This window comes from Nannobrachium achirus (assembly GCF_963921795.1).
Source record: "Nannobrachium achirus genome assembly, chromosome: 13".
Taxonomy (NCBI): Eukaryota; Metazoa; Chordata; class Actinopteri; order Myctophiformes; family Myctophidae; genus Nannobrachium; species Nannobrachium achirus.
In genome coordinates, this window is record NC_137833.1 from 13340526 (window position 1) to 13363316 (window position 22791).

A 22791-nucleotide genomic window follows, 5' to 3' on the forward strand; every position below is an offset into this window, starting at 1 on the left:
AAACTGCCGGTCCGTGCGGTGGTGGCTGCCGCGGCAGTTACCAGTGATGCCGGTCCTACCTACAGTTCCGTGCCAGAGAATGTATTCGCTCTTTCTGCTATTCTGTCTTTGTTTCTGTCTAATAAAACATATTAGTTCTAATTACCAACACATTATTTCTGTCTTATTCTGTCTTAAAGTGTACTGTAAATTAGGATGAGACCAGCGCGGCGGGGATCTGCTACTTTTGACACTTTTGTGCGATGATGTATAGTGTGATCAATTAGAGCGTTAATTTACGAAAATGCACAAAAAGTTAGAAAGCTGAGAGAACAGGTTTCTGCCCGCCAGCAACGATATGTTGGTGTGAGCTCCACTGATGCAGGTAGCCCGACACGTATAGGGATGGGACCATATGAACATTTCATATGACGCTTAAGGTGGTTGCACACTGCACTGCGTGTTTTCGTTGCGTTTTGGAAATCCGAAAGCCGTAGGCCAGGGAGAGAGGGAGGAAAGAGAGAGAGAGCAAGGTGCGACAGCTGCGAAAATCAGGAAAAATCAACCCTGGTCCGAAAATAAATACGAAACGGGCGGCAGTGTGCAAACGTGATTGACATAACGTGAGGTTGATTTTTTTATTCACGCACTCCGAAATTCACTCCAATATTCGGCCCGAAAAACGCAGCAGTGTGCAAAGACCTTCAGTGTGAGAAAAGAAATCACGATTTACGATATTATCGCGATAATCAAAATCCATTATCCTGGGGCGGAACGTTTGCCAAAAAATTGCTGATGTACAAGCTCACAAAGACATGTGATAGAAAGTGAAAAAAGACTGTATCAAGTACGTATATTATAAGTTCCTTTTACCAATTATAGAGGATTTAAAATGGTACTGGATTTGCAGCTCGGCAAATAAAAGGTGAATTGATCCCAGTGCATGACAGAGGACGATATCACGATGAATTAAATCTCCACGATACGAGAGTGCTTTTTTTTATCACGATAAACGATAATATGGCTTATGGTCCCATCCCTACCACTGCATAGATGTTAGTCTGGAATCTCTGTATGGAACCTGCATTTCCAAGGGGCGGATTAAAAAAGAAAGCCTCTGGTGATAAAGCTCTCCCATATCTGCATACTGGGCCGTGATTGGTGCATACATACTTCTACGTGGGCCTAACGATGCCTTGCCACCCAATGCTACATGTCTAAGTTCATAAACAAGCACATGACAATTCTTTTTTTTTTTTTTTTGTATCTATCATTTTAAAAATGAACTAAACTAGTGAAAATAGCAGATCTACAAGCACACAACGCCTCGCGGTGTGAGGCGTTGTGTGCTTGTAGATCGGCTGTTTTCACTACTTTTGTGCGACAGCCTTGTATGATGAAGCAGAGCTTTCCTTGGTGAAAAAACGTACAAACTTGGAACTTGGAGATACGAGGTTTCTGCCCGACAGTGACGATATACGTATATGTAGATATATTAGATTTTATTCTGAATTGGAAAGCTATGTGAGACAACAAATTCAGAACATAACTGGTATCTTTTGAGACTGTGAGATCGTGGCTGACCACCATTTATGAAGATGACATTTGACAAAAGTAACAAATATCATTAAAATCATTCATTAGACTAAATAGGGCTCCATCCCTGAACAAGACAGCTGAGCTCTCTAATGTTAACATGTCGTGAATGCGCTCATAAATATGGATATTCTACAGAGACCACCATGGGTTTTTCTCATAGCAAGGAGGAGGCGAGAAGCACAAGGTGACGTAAGCATGCAAGCAAAGAACTTCTCCGTTTACGGTGTCCACAAGGCAAAATAAATACGCCCGGGTAACAAAAATGCACTGCAGCCGGAGTTTTGGAAACTATTCGTCTAGTCCTCAGTTTGCATGCGTTTGCATGTGGACACCCATGGGCGTTCGTGGCTTTACCTCCCCGGGGATTAAAAATCCGTTGTCGTCTGGACAGGGCCTAAATGTAATGCCTCAACTCTTAGTGCTCGTCAGGATGGGGGGTCCCCAGTTAAAATATGATTATTTAGGGGGTCACAGCCTTAAAATGTTGAGAACCACTGAGGTAGAGGATCAAAACATTAATGTTTAGTTGCCCAGCAATAGTTTTGACTCTTTGACCTGCGCTTGTACTTTCAGAGTAAAGCCTCCAGTAGGTCCCTGCTCCACCCTTCACTCACAGCGATAACCTTTGGAGCAGGAAGTCACTGTTACAGTGGTTACGTGACAACCTGCTACACAGCAGTTTTTTTTTTACCTCTGCCTCCAGTGCAGAGCTCACACACACCGACCTCCACGTCTCAACTCACCGTACGTCAGTGACTCTCAACTCTTCTCATTTCAAAGACCCCCGATTTAACACGCATGAGGCCAAGGCTTATAATCATATCTGAACTGGGGACCAACTCAAAATAACCTTATTTGAACTGGGGACTGCCCCAAAAAAATATATATATATTATAATATTTGAACCCCCCACCCTGACAAGCACTTGGAATTGTAGGCATTAGATTCAGTTTGACTCGGGGGCTTAGCCAGGATTTACCAACTGGCTAGGCCTGGCACAATGTGGGTGGGCACAGATGCAAGCTTGTACATCGGCTATTTTAAAATAGCCAACATTGAAATATTTACAGGGACACAATACAGTTATTTGTCATGGAAGTGGACTTCCCAGGCAATATGGAGACATTTTAATTTTAGAAATCGCTTCATAATTGACTGAGCTATGATCGAATCAAACTGTGGTGTCTTTCTTTGCTTCCTAGATAGCCGCGCATCGCCGGATCGCGCCAAACATTCTTTAGTTCTTTTTGGGTGGGCACAAAAACGAAATGGGTGGGCCTAAGCCTATCCAGGTTATGACTCGGTACCACAGTGAAAACTGACGAACTACAAGATTTCATAACCAAGTGGTAGAGAAGGTCCCAGGTTTGATTCCCGGCCGCCGGCTATCTCTCAACGTGTCCATGAGCTAGATACTATAACTGCTCAATATGTCATAAATTCAGTTAATGCTGAACCTGAATTTCCACCTTTGAGAATTAATAAGGTCCCTACATTCACATACAGATAATTGCACTACCACAAGGCCACTTCGCCCCTCAGTAAGATGTACAGTACAAAGTTTTTGTTTTCTCAAAGCGCTCTCTCTCTCTCACTCACACACACACACACACACACGCGCAAACCAGCGCACGGGAGACCATTACATTACATAAACCTTCATGACATCAATGTTTATCTGCACACCAAGGAAATCTCTTACAGTATGACTCAACAGAAGAAACACTGGGGGAACCCCACACTCAACACAACACACACGTCACATCTGCCTTCTGGAAGAGAAATATAATAGAACTACAGGGCTACGGCCCGGCTATCCCAGGTATGCTGTTTAAAACCCATTAGGCCTAGAATTATTGAATGCTTTAACCAGTGAAAAAGAGCAGATATACAAGCTCACAGCGTTGAAAAACCCTGAAAATGTGTGCAAATCTTTTTTTTTCAAAGCGAACGTTTGTAACTCAAAATTTGCTTCTGGGTGGTCCCTGGAACTAAATATTTTGAGATGGGGGTCCGTGGCCAAATAAATATAATTTTGGGGGTCCTTCACATGAAAAGGTTTGAGAACCACTGACATAGTAGTCTCTCAAGAACAGACTAACTGAGCTCCAGTTAAGTGAAAAGGACCTTTTCTTTGACGACGGCTGGCCAGATTGCTGACATAGAAACATAGGTTTTTCAAAAAAAAAACCTTAGAAGGATTCAAAAGACACTTATAGAATCGGGTCAAAATTCAAATTTTAACTATTTTTCAAAAATAGCAGATCTACAAGCTCGCAGCGCTGTCCATATATTTTACAGTCTATGGGCTAAAGTGGTCAATTGTATATTTTCTAATAATAATCCAAATCTACAAGTAACTGGTAACTAAAGTTTTCAAATTCATTTAGTGCAGTAAAAGTACAATATTTGCCTTTCAAATGTAGTGGAGTAAAAGTAAAAAAGTTACATGATGAACGCATGATGAATGAATGTAGAAAAGGGCTCGTTTTGACCAAGAACGCGATCATAAACATGGGTCTGGACGGAACAAGGATTTTTTTGGATGACAATTTCCGGATAGGCCCGTCGTACAGATTTTTGGGAGGGGGGTCAAGATCAAAGACCTGCCCCCCCCCCCCCCCCCCCCCCCGTTTTTTCACCTGCGCTAATACAGGTTTTTCACCGTGGGGACCGTTTAAGCTTTATATAATAGAGTTTATATAAAGCATGATGTCTTAATCTTACCTTGAGAGAAAGTTCTTTCACAGTCACTCAAATCTTTCCTACACAATCTAGACTACTCCCGAGTCCTGTTCCTTTCCGGGAGGGTGGACAACAGTACCCTTTGCCCCCCCCCTATCGGTGGCCCTGCGGATGCATCATGGGAATTGGAAGTCTTTGCGGAAGACCGCGTAGTCTCTGGCAGTGAACGGTTGGATTTGAAAACACAACTTTGGTCGTCTTTGGCAGTGAATGTGTACAGTACTTAAGTAAATGTACTTAGTTACTTTACACCACTGCACTCGCCCGCCCGCCACTCGTCCTTTTAAACGCATAACGTCAACAATGTTAAAAAAAAAAAAAAAAAAAAACATGCCTCCGCGTTTGTTTCGTGGTATTATATTTTTATTATCTTAGGATTAAAAAAAGAAGAAAAAAAAAGAAAAAGAAAAAAAAAAACATTGACAATTACATGGGATGCCTTGTTCTGCATAATTTAAAACGTATACACACAGTGGGGGGAGAAAGGAATGGCAATGCTTTTTATTAGACATCATCACAGCCTCTTCAGGACCCTCCGACCCCCCCCTCCCCCTCCCCACTACCCCCCCACCCCCCCCCACACACTGCCCGCATGCAGTCTCCACTGCACAAAAGGCCGAAAGTCACGTGGGACAGCCTGCAAAGAGCACAAGAAGCATTCACAGTAAAGAGAGGAAGGGGTGGGGGGGGGGGGGTGGGGGCAGGGAAGAGGGGGTTGGAGGTTTTTAGAGCCCGACCGACTGCCAAAAAGTCTTTTGAGTCCCGACACCGATACCCGATTTTGTTTAATTTCAAGGACCCCCGCCATCATCATGACTCTGAGGGGCCCTGTCTTGAGCGTCGCGTTGTTACACCTTTTGCCTAAACCTTATTTGCCTTTTCTTTATAGTGAAAATAGCCAAATCTACAAGCTCACATTGTGTGGATGTAGATCGGCTATTTTCACTCTTTTTTAAATGTTTTTCAAAATTGTATAAAAACGGAGCCCTCAGAGTGGACAAAAAAGAATGTCCACTTGGTTCCATGTTGTACACTTACAAGAGTTACAGACCCGTAAGAGTCCATTTGGTTCCATGTTGTACACTTACAAGAGTTACAGACCTGTAAGAGTCCATTTGGTTCCATGTTGTACACTTACAAGAGTTACAGACCCGTAAGAGTCCATTTGGTTCCATGTTGTACACTTACAAGAGTTACAGACCCGTAAGAGTCCATTTGGAATCTCCTAAAAAAAAACTACTGACTATGACAATCACAGTCAATATTTTTTTGTCCAAAAGAAGTGCTGCATTTTCTAATTTGACAAGGAAAAAAACAAACAATTATTTTAAATTGATTAGTTTGTATTCGAGAACATTCAACTAGAATATGTTTCATATAAACACCTAAGCGCTAATTTAGAACATTTTTCACTAACATGCCTCCCAAATAGGTGGAAGACAGGTTGAAAAGTGCAAAAAATAAAAAATAAAATAAATAACGAAAATATCGTGACACGATCGGCTGCATAAGTGCAGGTAACGCGGCTCTTCTCAAAGTGGGGTTTCGGGGAGTCCCCAGAAAATGTAAATATAGCATTACAACCATTTTAACCACTTTATCCATTTATATATGGATAATTCAAAAATAGCAGATCTACATGCTCTTACTCTTACATTTTGAACACATTTTGAAGAAATATCGAAAATGTTTGGAAGATTTTGAATAATTTAGATTCTTAACATCTTCTCTTGTGGTGTTGGGGGGCACATCATTAATACATACGTTAATTTGGGGTCCTTGACACTAAAACATATTTAGTTATATATATATATATATATATATATATATATAATCCAGGTGCGTCACAAGGGGGGAAAAGTGGGTTACTCGGGCCCAAGGTGGAGGGGCCTTAATTATTTTATACTTTAGCTATTGAAAAATAGCAGATATACAAGCTCACAGCGCTGCACAGAGTGCCGCACTGCAAGCTTGTAGATCTGCTAAGTCGCGAGAAAGTGTGCAGATCCTTGAATATACTTGTTTTTCAAGCGTACATTTGCAACTCAAATTTTGCTTCTGGGGGGTCCCTGGAACAAAATATTTTGAGATGGGGAGCCGTGGCCAAATACATATCATTTTGGGGGTCCTTCATGTGAAAAAGTGTGAGCACCACTGACATAGAAACATAGGTTTTTCAAAAAAACCTTAGAAGGATTTAGAAGACTTGCACACATTTTCAAAAATAGCAGATCAACAAGCTTGCAGCGCTGTGAGCTTGTATATCTGCTATTTGTCAATAGTTAAAGCACGAAATAATGCGTAATAATGCGTTCCCAATCGTTTCCTGCCCCTATTAGAAGAACATTCATGGGGGGCCCGCAATGAATCCTTGTACGCAGGGCCCAGAATTTGGTGCGACACCCCTGATAGCATGGGCTCCAGACTGACACGTGGGTGGGGCTCTAAAGGGAGGAGGGGAGGATGAGAGGAGGTGGAGGAGGAGGAGGTGGAGGGGGAGAAACAAAGTGACTGCAGCACTGGCCATGGTTTAACAGGAGAAGGAGCAGCATAGTCCTAGTTTTATATCATTCTAAACTTCTCCCACACGTCTCAACTAACTCTCCCCGTCTCCTGATTGTGGTAAAATCTTTCCATTGTCTTTGACACAAAAAAAAAAGAAAAAAAAATGTTTCTTTATATATGCATGTATATATGTATGTATATACAACATATATGTATGTATATATATAAACACTTCTTTTTTTTAAATTTATTTATTTATTTAACTTCCTTTTTTTTTTTTTTTTACATTTTTCTTTTTTTAAAGAGCTACAGCACCTTTTCCCACGGGGCAACAGTGTCGATACCTCGCACATGGTTACACGGCCGTGCCGAAGAAACGAATAATAAAAACAATATATTGGTCAAGGATATTCATCTTTTTTTTTTTTTTTTTTACTTTTTTCCCTAAAATTGGCATCTGACATGATGATATTCTATTGCCGTCTGGGGGGGAAGGAAGGGACAAAGGTTCTTCTTTTTTGAGTTCATATTCAAGTTTTCTCCTTGTGTTTTTTTTTTTTTTTTTTTTTTTCTCTCCTTACTCCTTTCTCTCTTCCTGGTTTATATTTTCTTTCTTTTCTTTTTTTTTTCCTGTTTTAAAAAGAGTTCACACTTTGGTGATCTGCGTGTGCTGCTCCTCGTCGAAAGGTTCATTTTCCGGGTCAGAGTCTGTGGTGTCGGAATATCGATAATGGTCCGGCTCATTGTCGCTAACGTCCGGGGTGACCGACGTCGAAGTGCTCGCCTCGGAATTTGAAGGCTCCTCCACGGTTTTCGTGAAATACAACTTCACCTGGACGGACCGCAAAGACAAAAGAAAAAAGACGAAACAATGTCAGACCAAACTGTGCACCGCAAAATCATCAGTCAAATTAGCATTTATTTTGTTGTAGAATGAATAGCAAAAACAGGACACACCATGCCGGTTTTTGAGTTTGCAATTTTAGCTACTAAAATGTTTGTGCTTATACTACATGAGCCCATAGAGTTATAATAAGTATAGAGAGGACACCAGATATCCCCGCCCGTCCACTTGCATTGAGTTGCTCACCCAGCTCATGAAGCGTACTTTCGCGTTTGGAAACGCCTCAGAAACGTGACGTAGTGGGGCTTCTGTGACGCATTTTGCATCATAGTTTGTGTTCATGGATGCGCTGGGTCCCCAATTCATGAACGAGCACTTCCGCTATGAACGCGCAGCCAATACACAGAAGCCTAGAATGCGTGTTCGTCGTTAGAAGCCCCAACTGCAGTACCTCAAACAGCCACCATGTCCATGGCGCTTCAGAGCTCCCCCTAGGTTCCGGGGCTTGCATGAGCCAGTTCGCAAATAGCGCCATCTTGAATATCGCACAATGCATTCTGGGTATGCGCAAAGGTCTATGGGATTATTTGGGTCCATGCGCACCCAACTCTAGGGGGCGCATCTCAGACGCTATGAGGTTTGATAGTCTTGGAGGATGGCGGACGCGGATGATGACCAATTTAGTAATTTAACTGTTCCTCAGCTAACACAGTATTTATTAGACCGTGACATCGTTGTGTCAAATGCATTAACACAACGGCTGCCACCATTCACTTACGCTTTATTTTGAAGAGCCCCGGAAGCTTTGTGCGGGTGCACGTGTGTGTACACTGACGATCCAGGAAGGAGATCTGTTTGTTTACAAACGGTCGCGAAACTAAAATCCTAACCGGGGCCGACCATCACGGCATAGTGTCGAAGTGAAAACAAGCAGATCTCGGCCTCCTCAGCGTTATTTGCACCTTATTCAGAGATAAAGCCGTTTTTATGTTTCAGCATAGAATAGGAGTCAATGGATAACGGCCGCTCTCCGTTGCTTCTGGCTGCGTTGCGTCATGACGTATGCAGTTTTTTCTTTCACCAGCACCCGTAGCAAGCATCTGAGATGCGGGTTACCATGGAAACCTTATCTCGTCTGTGAACGGTTTGGCTACCGGGGCAGCCGTTGTGTTAAAGAAGGATTTAGTTGCCCGTTGCCGTGCAGCATGTCTTTTAAATCTGCAACCTAAAGCTACACCAAAACAATATGCTACAGAAATAGAAGACCAGAGATGGGGGCATCATTTGTCCAGCCGATCCTGATACCCTCCAAAACGCCTGGGAAGACAGCTCATCATGCTATCCACAGTTGTTTAGAGAGTGCTATAGAATTGTTCTTCTTCTTGTATAAAAGTTAAGTCTAATAGTCAGTTATTGTCTCCCCAGGTTGGCAGAGGGAGTGTAGCGCTCAGGATTACATTGGTTAATTGACACCGGGTGAAAAATGGGTTACAAAATTGTGGGATATATAAATACAAATAAAGTCCATTAATAAGAATCAAATGAAGTTTGCTGCAATAAATAGGCATCTCTTTCAATATATCAAAACATCATTTATGTGTGTGGGTGTGTGTGTGTGTGTGTGCGCGTGTGTGTGTGTGTGTGTGTGTGTGTGTGTGTGTGTGTGTGTGTGTGTGTGTGTGTGTGTGTGTGTGTGTGTGTGTGTGTGTGTGTGTGTGTGTGTGTGTGTGTGTAGCATACTGTAGGTCTGGATTAAACCTGTGGTTCTCAACCTTTTCAGGCCACAACGTCAAAATAATCATATTTTAACTGGGGACCCCCCACCTTGACAAATTGAGGCATTACATTTTGTATAACATGGTTCTAATGTGAAAATAGCAGATCTACATGCTCACAATGCCTCGTGTTGCGAGGCATTAAGAAATGTGCAGATACACTCTATACCAGACCTGGGCATTGAGCGGCCATTGTAGGGTTAATGGCAAATTACCAAATAAACACATTTTTAAATTTTACCTCATAAGCTGCATTTCTTTTATTTTTATGTTTTTTATTCACATACATATGGACGCAATGCGTACATCTGCACGTGTGTGTGATCATTGGATCGTTGTCTCAATAACAAGCAGGTGGTCAGACTGGTCACATGCCGTGTGTTTAGTTTGCGGGGTGCACATCTTGCGGAGAGCGCTGCCTTTTGGCCCGGCCCTCAACAACATTTTCTGTGGCCCCATGGAATAAATAATTGCCCACCCCTGCTCTATACACTTATTAACTTTGTCGGTGTGTTTACTGTGAGAAAACAATGTTGCACATTAAGTTAATCATCTGGGGGACCCCCCCCCCCCCAAAATAATTTGGCGACCCCCTGGGGGTCCCGACCCACAGGTTGAGAACCACCGGATCAAACCATGGCAGCCCCACCCCCACACTACCTTGAAGTTTGGTGAGAAGTAGCGGTTAGCTTTGTCTTTGTTGGCTTTGTCCAGGTCGTTCTTGGTGAGCGCCAGGATGAGGTAGTCCCTGTCACTGTCCCTGCGCTCCGAGCTCTGCTGCGGCTGGCCCTGGACCCCCTGGAGCGGACCCTGGCCCTGGGCCTGGGCCAGGGGTCCAGCCGGGACCACCACTGCCCCCGCCGCCGCTGGGCCCTGGGTGTGGCCCCCTCCTCCTCCCCCAGGCCCGGCCCCGCCCCCGGCCGCCTGGGGGCTGGCCAGGCCGTCCACCACGTCGTTCACCACCGTCCCGTTCTCCACCTTCTCCCCGCTCTCCTCGGAGTTCCAGGGGATGAAGAAGGTGTTCACCCAGAAGTGGAACATCTTGTCCTGGAGGAGAGAGATGTCCCCAAGAAGAAGTTACATTTTGTTATTTTTTCATATCTGAAATCTATATTCTTTTGTGTTTGTTGTAAAAAATATGGATTAACTTTTATAAATTGATTAACCCATTTAATCGATTAACAAAAATAGCAGACCTACAAGCTCACAGTGAGCTTGTAGATCTGCTATTTCTTTTGAAAAATTGTGATTTCTTTTGCAAGTCTTTGAATGTATCTTTTTAAAAGCGAACATTTGTAACTCAAATATTTGCTTCTGGGTGGTCCCCGGAACAACATATTTTGAGATGGGGGGTCCGTGGCCAAATACATATATCTTGGGGGCCCTTGAGAACCACAGATTTAGAAGAAGGATTTAGAAGACATTTGTAGAATCTTGTCAAAAATATTCAAAGACTAATTTCTTCCACCACACACTGTAGCTAGCCTAGGTTGCTTACAAACAGACACAAGCTGCACACATGTAGCCATAGACAACCACAAACCACACCACTCTAAAATCAATACGTTTTTAAATGAATCTTGAGAAATGTACAGCTAAGCTGTAATGATGAACAGGAGAAGTTTACTTGTTGTCCCATACAACAGTGCCTGTGCGTCGTGACGAGTACTGTTTGTACTCTGTACGCAGACTGAGATCTTTATTTTTGTGTTTGTTGTTTAAATCAGTTGTTCTCAAACTTTTTTCCAGTCAAGGACCCCTCCAAAGTGTTTGTACAAACATGTACGTCCACGAATAGCTATTGCTATAATTAATAACAGGCTAAACTCAATTGAGAAACCAATTATACTAGTTGAGGGTTATGGCTTTAATGTGCATTTGCTTCAACAACGGGAGTTTTGATAAGAGGAGTATTAATAATAATAATATTACTCTTGGACTGTGCGTTCCAAGAGGAAAATTCACACTTCTTCCCACAGCTCTGCTAGCCAGTGGCCACCCACGTTCCACCTCCTCCACTAGTTTATCAGTGTTGTTTGGATGTTTGCTGAGGAAATACCTTTTCATTTTCACTGTCATTATTAAGCTTTCATGTGTCAGAACCAGTAGTCTAAAGTAACTATTAGAGATGGGCCGATTGCAAAATTCTTGGCCGATACCAGTCCACCGGTTTTATGAAGGTCTGACCTGCCAATACCGATTTCTTTAGCTACTGTAAGAACTAGAAAATGGGGCTGCTCCAATACCCTTTTTTTCAGGCCAAGTATGCCTACAAGACATAGTTCAATTTGAGTACCAATAAGCTAGAAGAACACTAATGCCAAATCAATCACAATAGTACAATATCCAAAATCACAGACAATATCCAGTCTAATATGACCGTCTGGACTAGGCAGGAGGAAAGCAGGTGACGCATGCTTTTTTCCCCTTCTTTTTGGAGACGACATTGACACAGGATTATGTAATATATCCTTACATTGCAAAGGTAATCAGCACCATCTGTATTCTGTAGGCTGCCACTAAGTAGACTGGCTGCTACTTGCTAATGTTTACTTTAGTCACAGGACCAGATCATCAAGCTGTGCAGTGCCATAGACACAATTGGCATAAAACCGGTATTTATGTCAGTTACTTGCCGGTTTGATATCATACCTGCTGATTGTTGATATTGTCCGATTCCGATGTCCATCCCTAGTAACTATGTTCTGTCCTTTTACTTCTACTCTTATCTCTACAAGTATCAATATCACCACACACAATGAAAAAAGCAAAAACCAACCTTCTTCATCATCTTGTTCAGCTTGTGGAAGAACTCCACCTTGATGTCTCCGCACACGGGCAGCGGCTGGGGGAACTCGAAAAACATGTGCTTGTCCTCGCGTCGCGTGTGAGCCGGGTTGGACGTGTGGATCTTCACTTTCAGCTGGTACACCACAAACTGGGGGTCTGCAAAACGGCGGTCAAGATGATGTTGCACATGGAGGAGGGGGAGGGGGAGGAGTGGAAGGGGGTTTGGAAGCCAGTATAGTGTTTATGAGAGATTGTTGAGGGATAGGAGAAGGAAACGTCAAAGAGAGAGAGAGAAAGGGAAGAGAAAGGAGAAGCGGAGAAAGGGTGTACCAGAGAGCCAGACAGGATACCACAGTGTTAGTGTCATGAGTTTGACAGGAGGAAAATCACCCTGAATTACAGATTAAAATATTATACAACAAAATAACATTCCCTCAGAATTAAGGAAGAGAAACCAAGTTAACAGAAATACGACACCCAAAGAGGCCCAGAACTAAAAAGAAGACGTGTAGGAACCCTATTCTGATAAGACAAATGGTTTGTCGTTCCGAGAGCAACCAAACTGCAGCACAATCTAACCACATCTACCTCCTCCCTCCTGGGTGGAGGAGTCTTCAACTTGTCACTGCTACACCTCTCATGTGGACCCATTAATAACGCTACATCCCTAGTTTTTTTGGGGGGGAAAAGGCATTGTTTTTTTAATTGAAATTCAGAGTTTATATGCCTTTTTCAGAATGGACAAAATTATTATTATTATTATTATTATTGCGACCGTAGGTCGCAGTTTACTATCAGAACCGTCACAGCTTGTCCGTGTCTGGACCGCCGGTCGGGTAACGGCCGACACTGTGGTTCCCCTGACACATCACTGTGACATCACAGATGTCAGATACTCAGAGCAGGGATCTCCATATATGGGCATAAAAGGGATCTCCATACATGGGCATACACAGGTGACATCAGTGATGTGAGATACTCAGAGCAGGGATCTCCATATATGGGCATAAAAGGGATCATATTCCAGAAGATGTCCTGTTAGGAGAACCACACTAACAGAATCCATATATGGCCAAGACAGATGGCGCAACCTCTGGCTTTTCGCCCTTAGGCGTCTTACAGTGTTTATTATTATTATTTATTTTCCAATACAGAATGAGATCATTTCGACATCAGTTTATATCGGTTATTGGCCATCATTATATTGGATATCGATATTGGCACGAAAATTCATATCGCCCCCTTCCCTAAACCAAATCAAGGCACGAGGCTGGGGGAGGGGCAAATGAACAGCGAACAAAAACATGACATAAAAATGGTATTAAAAGACTCATTTACCCCAATGCCAATTCCCTTTCTTGAAGCCCTGAGGGGTCGGCTCACTCCTGTTTTTAAAGGTACTGTCCCCTTCAGAGAGAGAGAAACAACATGGTCACAAAGAGACAAGCCCTTACTGGCCTGGCCGGGACGTCACAGCACAGCACAGCACAGCAGCCAAGGCACACAAACACACACATTCTACATAATATATCGTCGTTGTGGGGTGGAAACCTTGAATGTCCAAAAACGTTCGTTTTGCATTTATCATTTCAAAAACGGTTTAAACTAGTGAAAACAGCCGATCTACAAGCACACCAACGCCTCGTGGTGCCAGGCGTTGTGTGCTTGTAGATCGGCTGTTTTCACTACTTTTGTGCAACGGCCTTGTACGATGAAGCAGGGCTTTACTTTGCGAAAGAACGTACAAATTTGAAACTTGGAGATACGAGGTTTCCACCCGACAACGACGATATGTACTTACTTACAATTATATCTACTTACAAACACACAGCTCTGAGACAGAGGTGGGCATCTTAAAGCTCATTAACCACTTAAACCCAAGCATCCGTGTAGTGGGGAAAGCTTTCACTGAAAATAACCAATCGACAAGTTGTATTTCTTGAATGGGCCTCAGTCCTAAATGGGTTAAGAGGTGAACTAGGTATCCCGGTAATTTGGCAAAATGTGTGAATCTTTCAAAGTGGTTAAATGTCTGAAAATACACATTAACATGAATCCAACATAGACTGATGACAGCGCTGTCAAACAAGTCTATGAATCCATCTATAAAATCGATGAAAATCTGTGCTTCATCTCTCTCTCAGCTAAGGGGTCCTTGGCCTGAAAACATTGAAGATCCCTGGTATAAAGACATGCTGGATGTCTTTTCTTTGGGCGGAGCGGTTGGAGAGACATGAGGAGAAACTGTCTCACTCAGCGCATGTGTAGCGCTCTGGACAGGAGATCTAAAATGTTCTTTAATTCTATTTTAAAAAATCAAGTATATTTATTATTCAATTAGAGATTATCTTTTTAATATAATTGATCAAATCGAGACTCAGCCATTCATAGCGACAGATGATGATTAGAGTTTATAAAAATATTTTCCCCAAATAGTTTGGGTTTTTCCTGTGGTGGGCGGAGGGTACTATAGCAGAGGGATGTGTGTGTGTGTTGTCCATCTAGAGCAGTGGTTCCCAGCATCACTTAAACAAAAAAAAAAAAAAAACATTTAAATAGTGAAAATAGCACATCTACAAGCTCACAATGCGTCATTATCGTGGCGTGATGTGGGCTTATAGCTCTGCTAATGTGTTTTTCTTTTTTGTATGTTTGGGTCCCGGGGTGTGGAGTTGCTTGGGAAGCCCTGCTGCAGAGAGAGGGAGAGGATGTCAACCTCAGAATAGGGCCTTTTCAACAGGACAGTTAGCAGGAGGGAGAAGGATGATGAACCAATGCAACGGTGTCGGGCAGAAACCTTGTATCTCCGTATTTCTATTTATTTAGTTTTTATGTTTTCTTTTTTTACACAAATCAATGCCCTACATTATTATGCAAGTGTCGTGTAAAAGTATTGATAAAAGTGCACGTGTTTTCGCTATAACCCATAAAGTCTTTACGTCACAGAGAGCTTGCGACTAATGTTACAACTGTTCTTTTTTCCGTCCATTTCCTGAGAAGTACCGCTTAATGTGGACATACAAGGTTTTCCTCCCGTCAGCAACGATATCCGGTGTTAGTGTGGAAAGACACCATGTCAAGTCTTAGCAGAAAACATTAGTTTATCTTAAAAACAGAATGCATGCATACACACACACACACACACATGCACAGAACTGAGGTTCGAAGGAGAAGAAGCATATTGATTGACGATCACATTAACCCATTCAATCCGGGAAAGCACATTCTGTGTCATTTTAACAATTTGAACGATTATTCTATACTACTATTCAAAAACAGCAGATATACAAGCTCATAGCGTGTCAGGAAGCTTGTAGATCTGCAATTTCTTTTTAAAACAAATGATCCCGGCGGTTTGACTCATATGGATATGAAGAATCAACTGACGGCGAGAGAATGCTAATGTTACTGCAGCCGAATTCGTGGCATTTTCGCCAGATACAGACTGTATCAAATATGACTGACTATCGTATACGATACAGAGTCACCTCCCTGACAATATCGCAAAGAGTTAATTTTTGGATCACAATGCTTATACGAGACGATTTTAAGATGACCCAATGTTCTTCCATGTTCCAACCTGACTCCGCCAGATGGTGGCGTATTGAGTTCCTCGTACTTCCATCTGGAACCGCTCAGGGATTGGTGCTACGCCGCACAGCGCCCGGTTCGGACCAATCAGCGGCAGCTACGGGGGCGGGATCCGAGCGAGACTTGGTGTGACGCGATCGAGAAGCGCCTGTCGCAGTTGTCGCACTGTAGTTCTTTCACTATTCATCTTTGCTGCAACCACGAGCAGCTGCGAGCCTCTTTTTTCAAACGCACTTCACGTCGCAGTGATAAAAAACACTCGCGATAATCGTATCGTGGAGATTTAATTTATCGTGATATCATCCTCCGTCATGCACTGGGATCAATTCACCTTTTATTTGCCGAGCTGCTTATCCGGTACCACTTAAACCCTCTATAATTGGAAAACGGTACCGGTACTTATAATATATGTACTCGATACAGTCTTTTTTTCATTCTATCAAATGTCTTGGCCAAACAAGAAATAGCCAATCTACAAGCTCACAACGCGTCACTTTGCGACGCGTTGTGAGCTTGTAGATCTGCTATTTCTTTGTGAAAATGTTCCGCCCCAGGATAATGGATTATAATTATCGCGATAATATCGTAAATCGCGATTTCTTTTGTCACACTAATCGTGATATGACATTTTCATATGGTCCCGTCCCTACACACAACCACGTTATAAAATCGGGCTTAAAAGCTGAACATTGTGGTGACTCACTGCAGGTGCCTCCGCTGAACATGGGGAGGGTCTCGAACACCATCTTGTGGAAGAGGAGGGCCACGGGTTTGTACTCCAGCTGCTTCTTCAGCAGGTAGCTGTAGTAGGTGACGTAGCGCCGCTGGCTGGGGATCGTTACTCCCTGGAAAACAAACACCAGCACGGCGTCAAACACATACAGTAAGACCCTTTTCCACTGTAGCTTCAGCACCACACCACATAAAAATATCTACATTTTCCATTACACAAAAGTACCCCGGTAAGTATCGGTAAGAAACAAATTGACCCTTTTAACTGTGATTATAATACAATATCAATTTGTATTACAACTATCCTAATTATAATGCACTTATAGTGCACTATAATGAATTATAACTGATTATAATACACTATAATCGATTATACCAGTGATCATAACACAATAGAATCTATTATCATGTATTACAACTACTGTATATCCTGGTGGTCTAAATGAAAAGTCAGTGAGTGATCAGATCAGTCATTATGAAGTGTTTCGCCCTGTTTGGCCTAGCTCAGACCTACTCTGGAATGGATACTTTTTAGTACCACGTTTAGTACCACTTTCACACCATTCTACCCAGGTCTTTGTAGTGGAAAACCTGGCTCAAGTGGGCGGTAGGGATGGGTATCGTTCACCTTTGAATCGATACGATACCTTTTTTGATACCTGGGAATCGATACGATACCCTATTCGATACCATTTTCGATACTTTTTATTAAAGTTTAACTTCAACACGGAAAGGGTGGTGACTCGCTGGCTGCTGCGGTAGAGCAGAGGTGATGATGATGATCACACAGTGTGGCGGAGCGGAGAGTATAGACGTTGGATAAACATCATAATAATAAACATTATAGGCTATTGTCGGCTATGTTCCACAGTAACGAGTGTAGCCTACTAATCATTAAACTCTCAGTAGCCCAACTGTTACAGATGCGACCGGCCAGGGGTGCGTTCAAGAGTAACGAAACGAGGTATCGTTCGTTTTTACGTGAACCGATACCCGATAGTATCGACGTCATGCGAACGATACCATTAAAAGTATCGAGACGATACCCATCCCTAGTGGGTGGTGTGGAGTGGTGTGGTGTTGGGCCATGTCAGTGTTAGTGGGCGAGGGGCTCTCAAAGTGGTGTGCCACATTTGTAAACTAGAAGCAGTGCTCTTCCGAGCACAGGTCTCCACCAGGCCACACAAATCGGCCTGTTATAGCGCCACCATGAGGCTGATTTGAAAAATGTGGGGCAGAGGTTCTAGATTGGCATCCAGGGAGTGTGTGTGCTAAGTTTGGCAGCGATCGGGCCAACGGTGACTGAGATTAGCTGCTCACAAACTGCGAGGACGCACGCACGCACGGACGGACGGACGGACGCACGGACGGACGGACGGACAGACGGACGGACGGACGGACGGAGGGGAAAACATACTCTCCCTCAGCCTTCGGCTGGTGGAGACAATAACATGTACTGTATGTCATGGCAGTTTTGACTTTCCAATAATAAAACATTTATTTTTCTGTGATAGATTGATAAGAGCAAATATTTTGTCATGAAAAGAATATATATATATATTTTCATGAATTTATTATGGGTCTTCTGAAAATGTTACCCAAATCTGCTGGGTTGAATATATACATACAGCAATGCTAATACGAAACGTGACCAAATCAGTTGGGTCAAAAATATACATACAGCAATGCTAATGTCTCATGGCCATGTAGAAAGTTGTGTCAATCAAATAAGCAACTATGCAGCAATTGTTTGTATAGAGTATAAACTGCATGTCCCACTGGGAAGAGACCCCGGGGCAGACCAAGGGCCAGATTGGGGGGATTACATCTCCAGACTGGCCTGGGAATGCCTTGGGATCCCCCAGGAGGAAGTTGCTAAAGCCTATTTAGGCCTAGAATTATTGAATGCTTTAACTATTGAAAAATAGCAGATATACAAGCTCACAGTGCGGCACCGAGTGCCGCGCTGCGAGCTTGTAGATCTGAAAAAGTTGTGAAAATGTGTGCAAATCTTTGAATATATGTATTTTTAGAGCGAACATTTGTAACTCAAATTTTGCTTCTGGGTGGTCCTTGGAACTGTAATATTTGAGATTTTTTACAGGGGTCCTTCACATGAAAATGTTTGAGAACCACTGACATAGTAGTCTCTCAAGAACAGAATAACTGAGCTGTTAACTGTTAAGTGAAAAGGATCTTTTCTTTGACGATGGCTGGCCAGATTGCTGACATAGAAACATAGGTTTTTCAAAAAAAACCTTAGAAGGATTCAAAAGACACTTATAGAATCAGGTAAAAATTCAATTTTTCACGATTTTTCAAAAATAGCAGATCTACAAGCACGCAGCGCGGCTGTGAGCTTGTATATCTGCTATTTTTCAATAGTTAAAGCAGTCAATAATCCTAGGCCTAAATGGATTTAATAATGTTGCTCAGAAGAGGGAATATTGGAGGTCTCTGCTGGAGCTGCTACCCCGCAACCATCTTATCCCTTATGCCTAAACCTTTTAGTCAAGATAGCCGATCTACAGGCTCACAACGTGTCGATGTAGATCGGCTATTTTCACTATTTTAACCCCTTTAGGACTGAGGCCGATCTTAAATATGCAGTGCCATGATTTATTTCCCCCCTAAAACATGATTATCAGGTATTATGATTATACTAGAGGAGGATTCTTTCTAAAAGAGTGTACAGTAAGAGTTGAAATTATGTTTTTATGTGGCCACATCCACCAGTTCAAACTCGCTTTTTTTGAAAGCTGGTCGGGTCTACACACGCCTGGTACATGATCCGTGCACAGATCGTGCGCGCATTTCGCGCACATGCCCACGTTAAAAGGTAAGGAAGACCTGGCAGTTCATTAGTTCAGCAATGTTTTAAATATTAGTAAATTAGTTACCGTAATTTACCTGCTTTTAATTATGCCTGGTTGTCATGGTGGGTGGTGACCCAGCTGAAGTTAGCCACACCCACAGTGTTGGGTGAATGGTAAAAGGGGAGGGGATGATTATATGATGTAATTTTATCTGTGTTTTTGGATCTGCACTTTTGACCCACAAGGTGGCAGGCTCCAGGAAGAAACCCCAAATACAAAGGGAATACATAATTGCTCATAATAACCACACCAGGGGGTCTAAAGGCCCCATCAGAGTACTGTCTGCGGTGATAAGTCATCACCGCGGTGTAGTTTTCTAGCCATCACCAAGGCTTTGTAATACATTTTTAGGTGATAGCTAGAATACTACACCGCGGTGATGACTTATCACCGCAGACTGTACTCTGATAGGGCCTTAATAAAGTACTGTCAACAACCTAGACACATGAAAACCAGAAAAAGTACAAAACTATGGCACCGCCTCTTTAAAAATGACTCCTACATCGTTACCCGAGTTTTCGGAAAGTTCAAATCATCACTGTCGGGCAGAAACCTTGTATCTCCAAAGTTTCAAATCTGTGTGTGTGTGTGTGTGTGTGTGTTTTTTTTTTGTAAATTAAAGCCCTACTTAAGCATACAAAAGTGTCGCACAAAAGTAGTGAAACGCTGTGTTGTGTGCTTGTAGATCGTCTATTTTCACTATTTTAAATTGTTTTTAAAATAACAAAAAATGAAGGTTTTGGACATGGAAGGTTTCCACCCGACAATGACGAAATATTTATTCATAGATTACAAAACATATAATGTTGCTATATACTGTACATAGCAACCAGAACCCTAAAAGGGGTTCCCGTGTCTTGACAGGTGAAAACCCCAAAAAGTGTTCCTGTCCTAAAGGGGTTAAAATGTTTTTAAAAGGATCCCTGGCTAATACGACAAATATACCTTAATACATTATAATTGTCCTCTATAACTACAATGTAAAATTTAAAACACCTAAAATGTTTCTTTCTTCTAGAAATAGCTAATCTTTCACTCAATAGGGGAAATGCCTGTCGCAAGTTGATGATGTCACAAATATCATGTGTCATTTTTATGGCATGCATGTGCAAAAAAAATAAACACACAAACACATTTGAAATATTGATTTGATGCTCATATTAACAGTTTGCCAGCCGAAATAGAATGGTTGTTGATAGATTAGCCGTGACATTTCTATTATTGTATTATGATCTGAGACATAATATTATGTCTCAGACCTAATATTATGTTTTTTTTTAAACTGGAATTTATTTGGACACTTAACTCATTGACTGCCAAGGCACGAGTTTCACGAGTTATTACAGTACTCCCAGGCTGCCACAGCCCGAGTTTCCCGAGTTGGAAGCCATTTTGAAAAAAAAAAAAAAAAAAGAAAAAAAACGATTTTTTTTTTTTTCAAAAAATTTTTATATAAAAGAAATTCTAAAAATGCCTCAAATGTATTAGGCATGAGCATGTTTAGCCCCATAACAAACACATCTTTCAAAATGTCAAAAATGGCTGTTTTGTGTGACTTTGAAGGCTTGTATCTCATGAATGCCTGAACGGATTTTTTTTGTTTGAAAGCTGTTAAAAAGTACTACACATATGGTGCATGATCTAGGCATGGGCGTGCACGATCCGTGCACTAAAAATTGATCCGTGCACTAGAAATTTAGGAAGGTGGCAGTGTTTGTTTTGTCTGACTTTGAAGGCTTCTATCTCATGAATGCCTGAACGGATTTCCAAGCGGATTTTTTGGTTTGAAAGCTGTTAAAAAGTACTACACATATGGTGCATATATGGTGCATGGGCGTGCACGATCCGTGCACTAAAAATTGATCCGTGCACTAGAAATTTAGGAACGTGGCATCCTGGTACTTGGCGGCCATCTTGAAAAGGGCATTCAATGAGTTAAAAGAATATTTAGTATAATTTTAAACTTGAAGTACAAAGTTATTTTCAGTCAGTTCTAACCAAAATGGCTATTATCTCAACATTTTCCTCCCAACATAATCACTCAAATATCTTCAATTTCCGGCAGAAACCTCGTATCTTTAAGTTTCAAATGTGTACGTCTTTTGGTAAAGCAAAGCCCTGCTTCATCAGACCGTCGCACAAAACTAGTGAAAACAGCCGATCTACATGTGTGCTTGTAGATCTGCTGTTTTCACTAGTTTAGTAAATTTTATAGATGATAAATACAAAATGAACGGTTTTGGACATACAAGGTTTCCACCCGACAACGACGACGATAAGCTATAAATACAAGGTGCAGGGAGTGAGAATTATAATGTAGGGGTGCATCAGATTAAAAAAAAAACCTGAGTTAGAGAACAAAAAGAAAGAAAAGTGTGCGTCCACTGACCTTCTTGTCCCTTGTCCTGACTTCGCCGTAGAAGTCCAGCGCCTCCTGCGGCTCCTGGAACTTGCCGCGGTGGAGGAGATAGGCGCAGATCATCACACCGGTGCGGCCCTTGCCCGCCTTGCAGTGGATGGCTGCCACGTGATTGTCGTCCTCGCTGAGCCACTGGTCCAGGTCTTCACAGAACGGCTTGATCAGCTCCAGCTGAGGTGGATTATGGTCTTCGAATGGGTACTGTGCAACTGAGGGGTTGGGGGTGGGGTTGATTGATAGAATACTTTATTGGTGGGGGAATGTAAACGGCAACAGCCGTACGGTAGACATTAAGGCTAAAAGGATAACCACAATGGGAACGCGTCCTGGGGGCGCGTTTCCATTCATTCAATTCGTCAACATAGCATAGACCAGTGGTTCTCAACCTGGGGGTCCTCACATTATTTTTGGGGGTCCCCAGATAATTAACTTAATGTGCAATATTGTTTTCTCCCTCAACAGTAAACAAACCAACATAAAGTTTAAGTGTATAGAGGGCATGCTATCTGCACATTTCTAAAGTGACAAATTAAACATTGGCCAAATTGTCAAATATTAGAGGCAGAAATTGTGAAAATAGTCGATCTACATGCTCACAATGCCTCGCCTCCTTTTCCCCCATGGTCGAACTAATATTGATTGCGATTAATATCGGTTAATTGAACTAGAATTTCGGGCCCCCTTTGGGGGCCCTCAAATCTAGAGCTCGGGCCCCCTCTGGGGGCCCTCACGGTATACCAGCAATCAAATGGATTTGTAATTTTTTTGAGAAAAAATATTTTTTTGAGAAAAAAAGTTTTTTTGAGAAAAAAAAAGTTTTTTGGAAAAAAAAAAAAGTTTTGGCCTAATTGTGTTATTATTATTACTATAATAGGCCTGCCAATGTTTTATTTTCATTATTTCAATGTTTTCATTTTAGCAACACACACACACACA

At 42.2% G+C, this 22791-nt stretch overlaps 1 protein-coding gene across 2 annotated transcripts in view; it reads right to left on the reverse strand.

Annotated features, from left to right (window-relative positions):
• Positions 1–4678: 4678 nt before the first annotated feature.
• Positions 4679–22791, reverse strand: part of LOC308297658 (phosphatidylinositol 3,4,5-trisphosphate 3-phosphatase and dual-specificity protein phosphatase PTEN-like) — a 33089-nt gene continuing 14976 nt past the window's right edge. The window contains exons 5-10 of one of the 2 annotated variants that reach the window (XM_080741186.1): positions 21826–22064; positions 16532–16673; positions 13576–13644; positions 12227–12393; positions 10108–10494; positions 4679–7660 (exon numbers count right to left, since the gene is read on the reverse strand). In XM_080741186.1, coding sequence (XP_080597312.1) covers positions 7475–7660; positions 10108–10494; positions 12227–12393; positions 13576–13644; positions 16532–16673; positions 21826–22064 — 1190 coding nt within the window. In that variant the 3' untranslated portion in view covers positions 4679–7474. The remainder of the gene's footprint in view (positions 7661–10107; positions 10495–12226; positions 12394–13575; positions 13645–16531; positions 16674–21825; positions 22065–22791) is intronic. The other variant, XM_080741187.1, reaches the window with a different exon arrangement.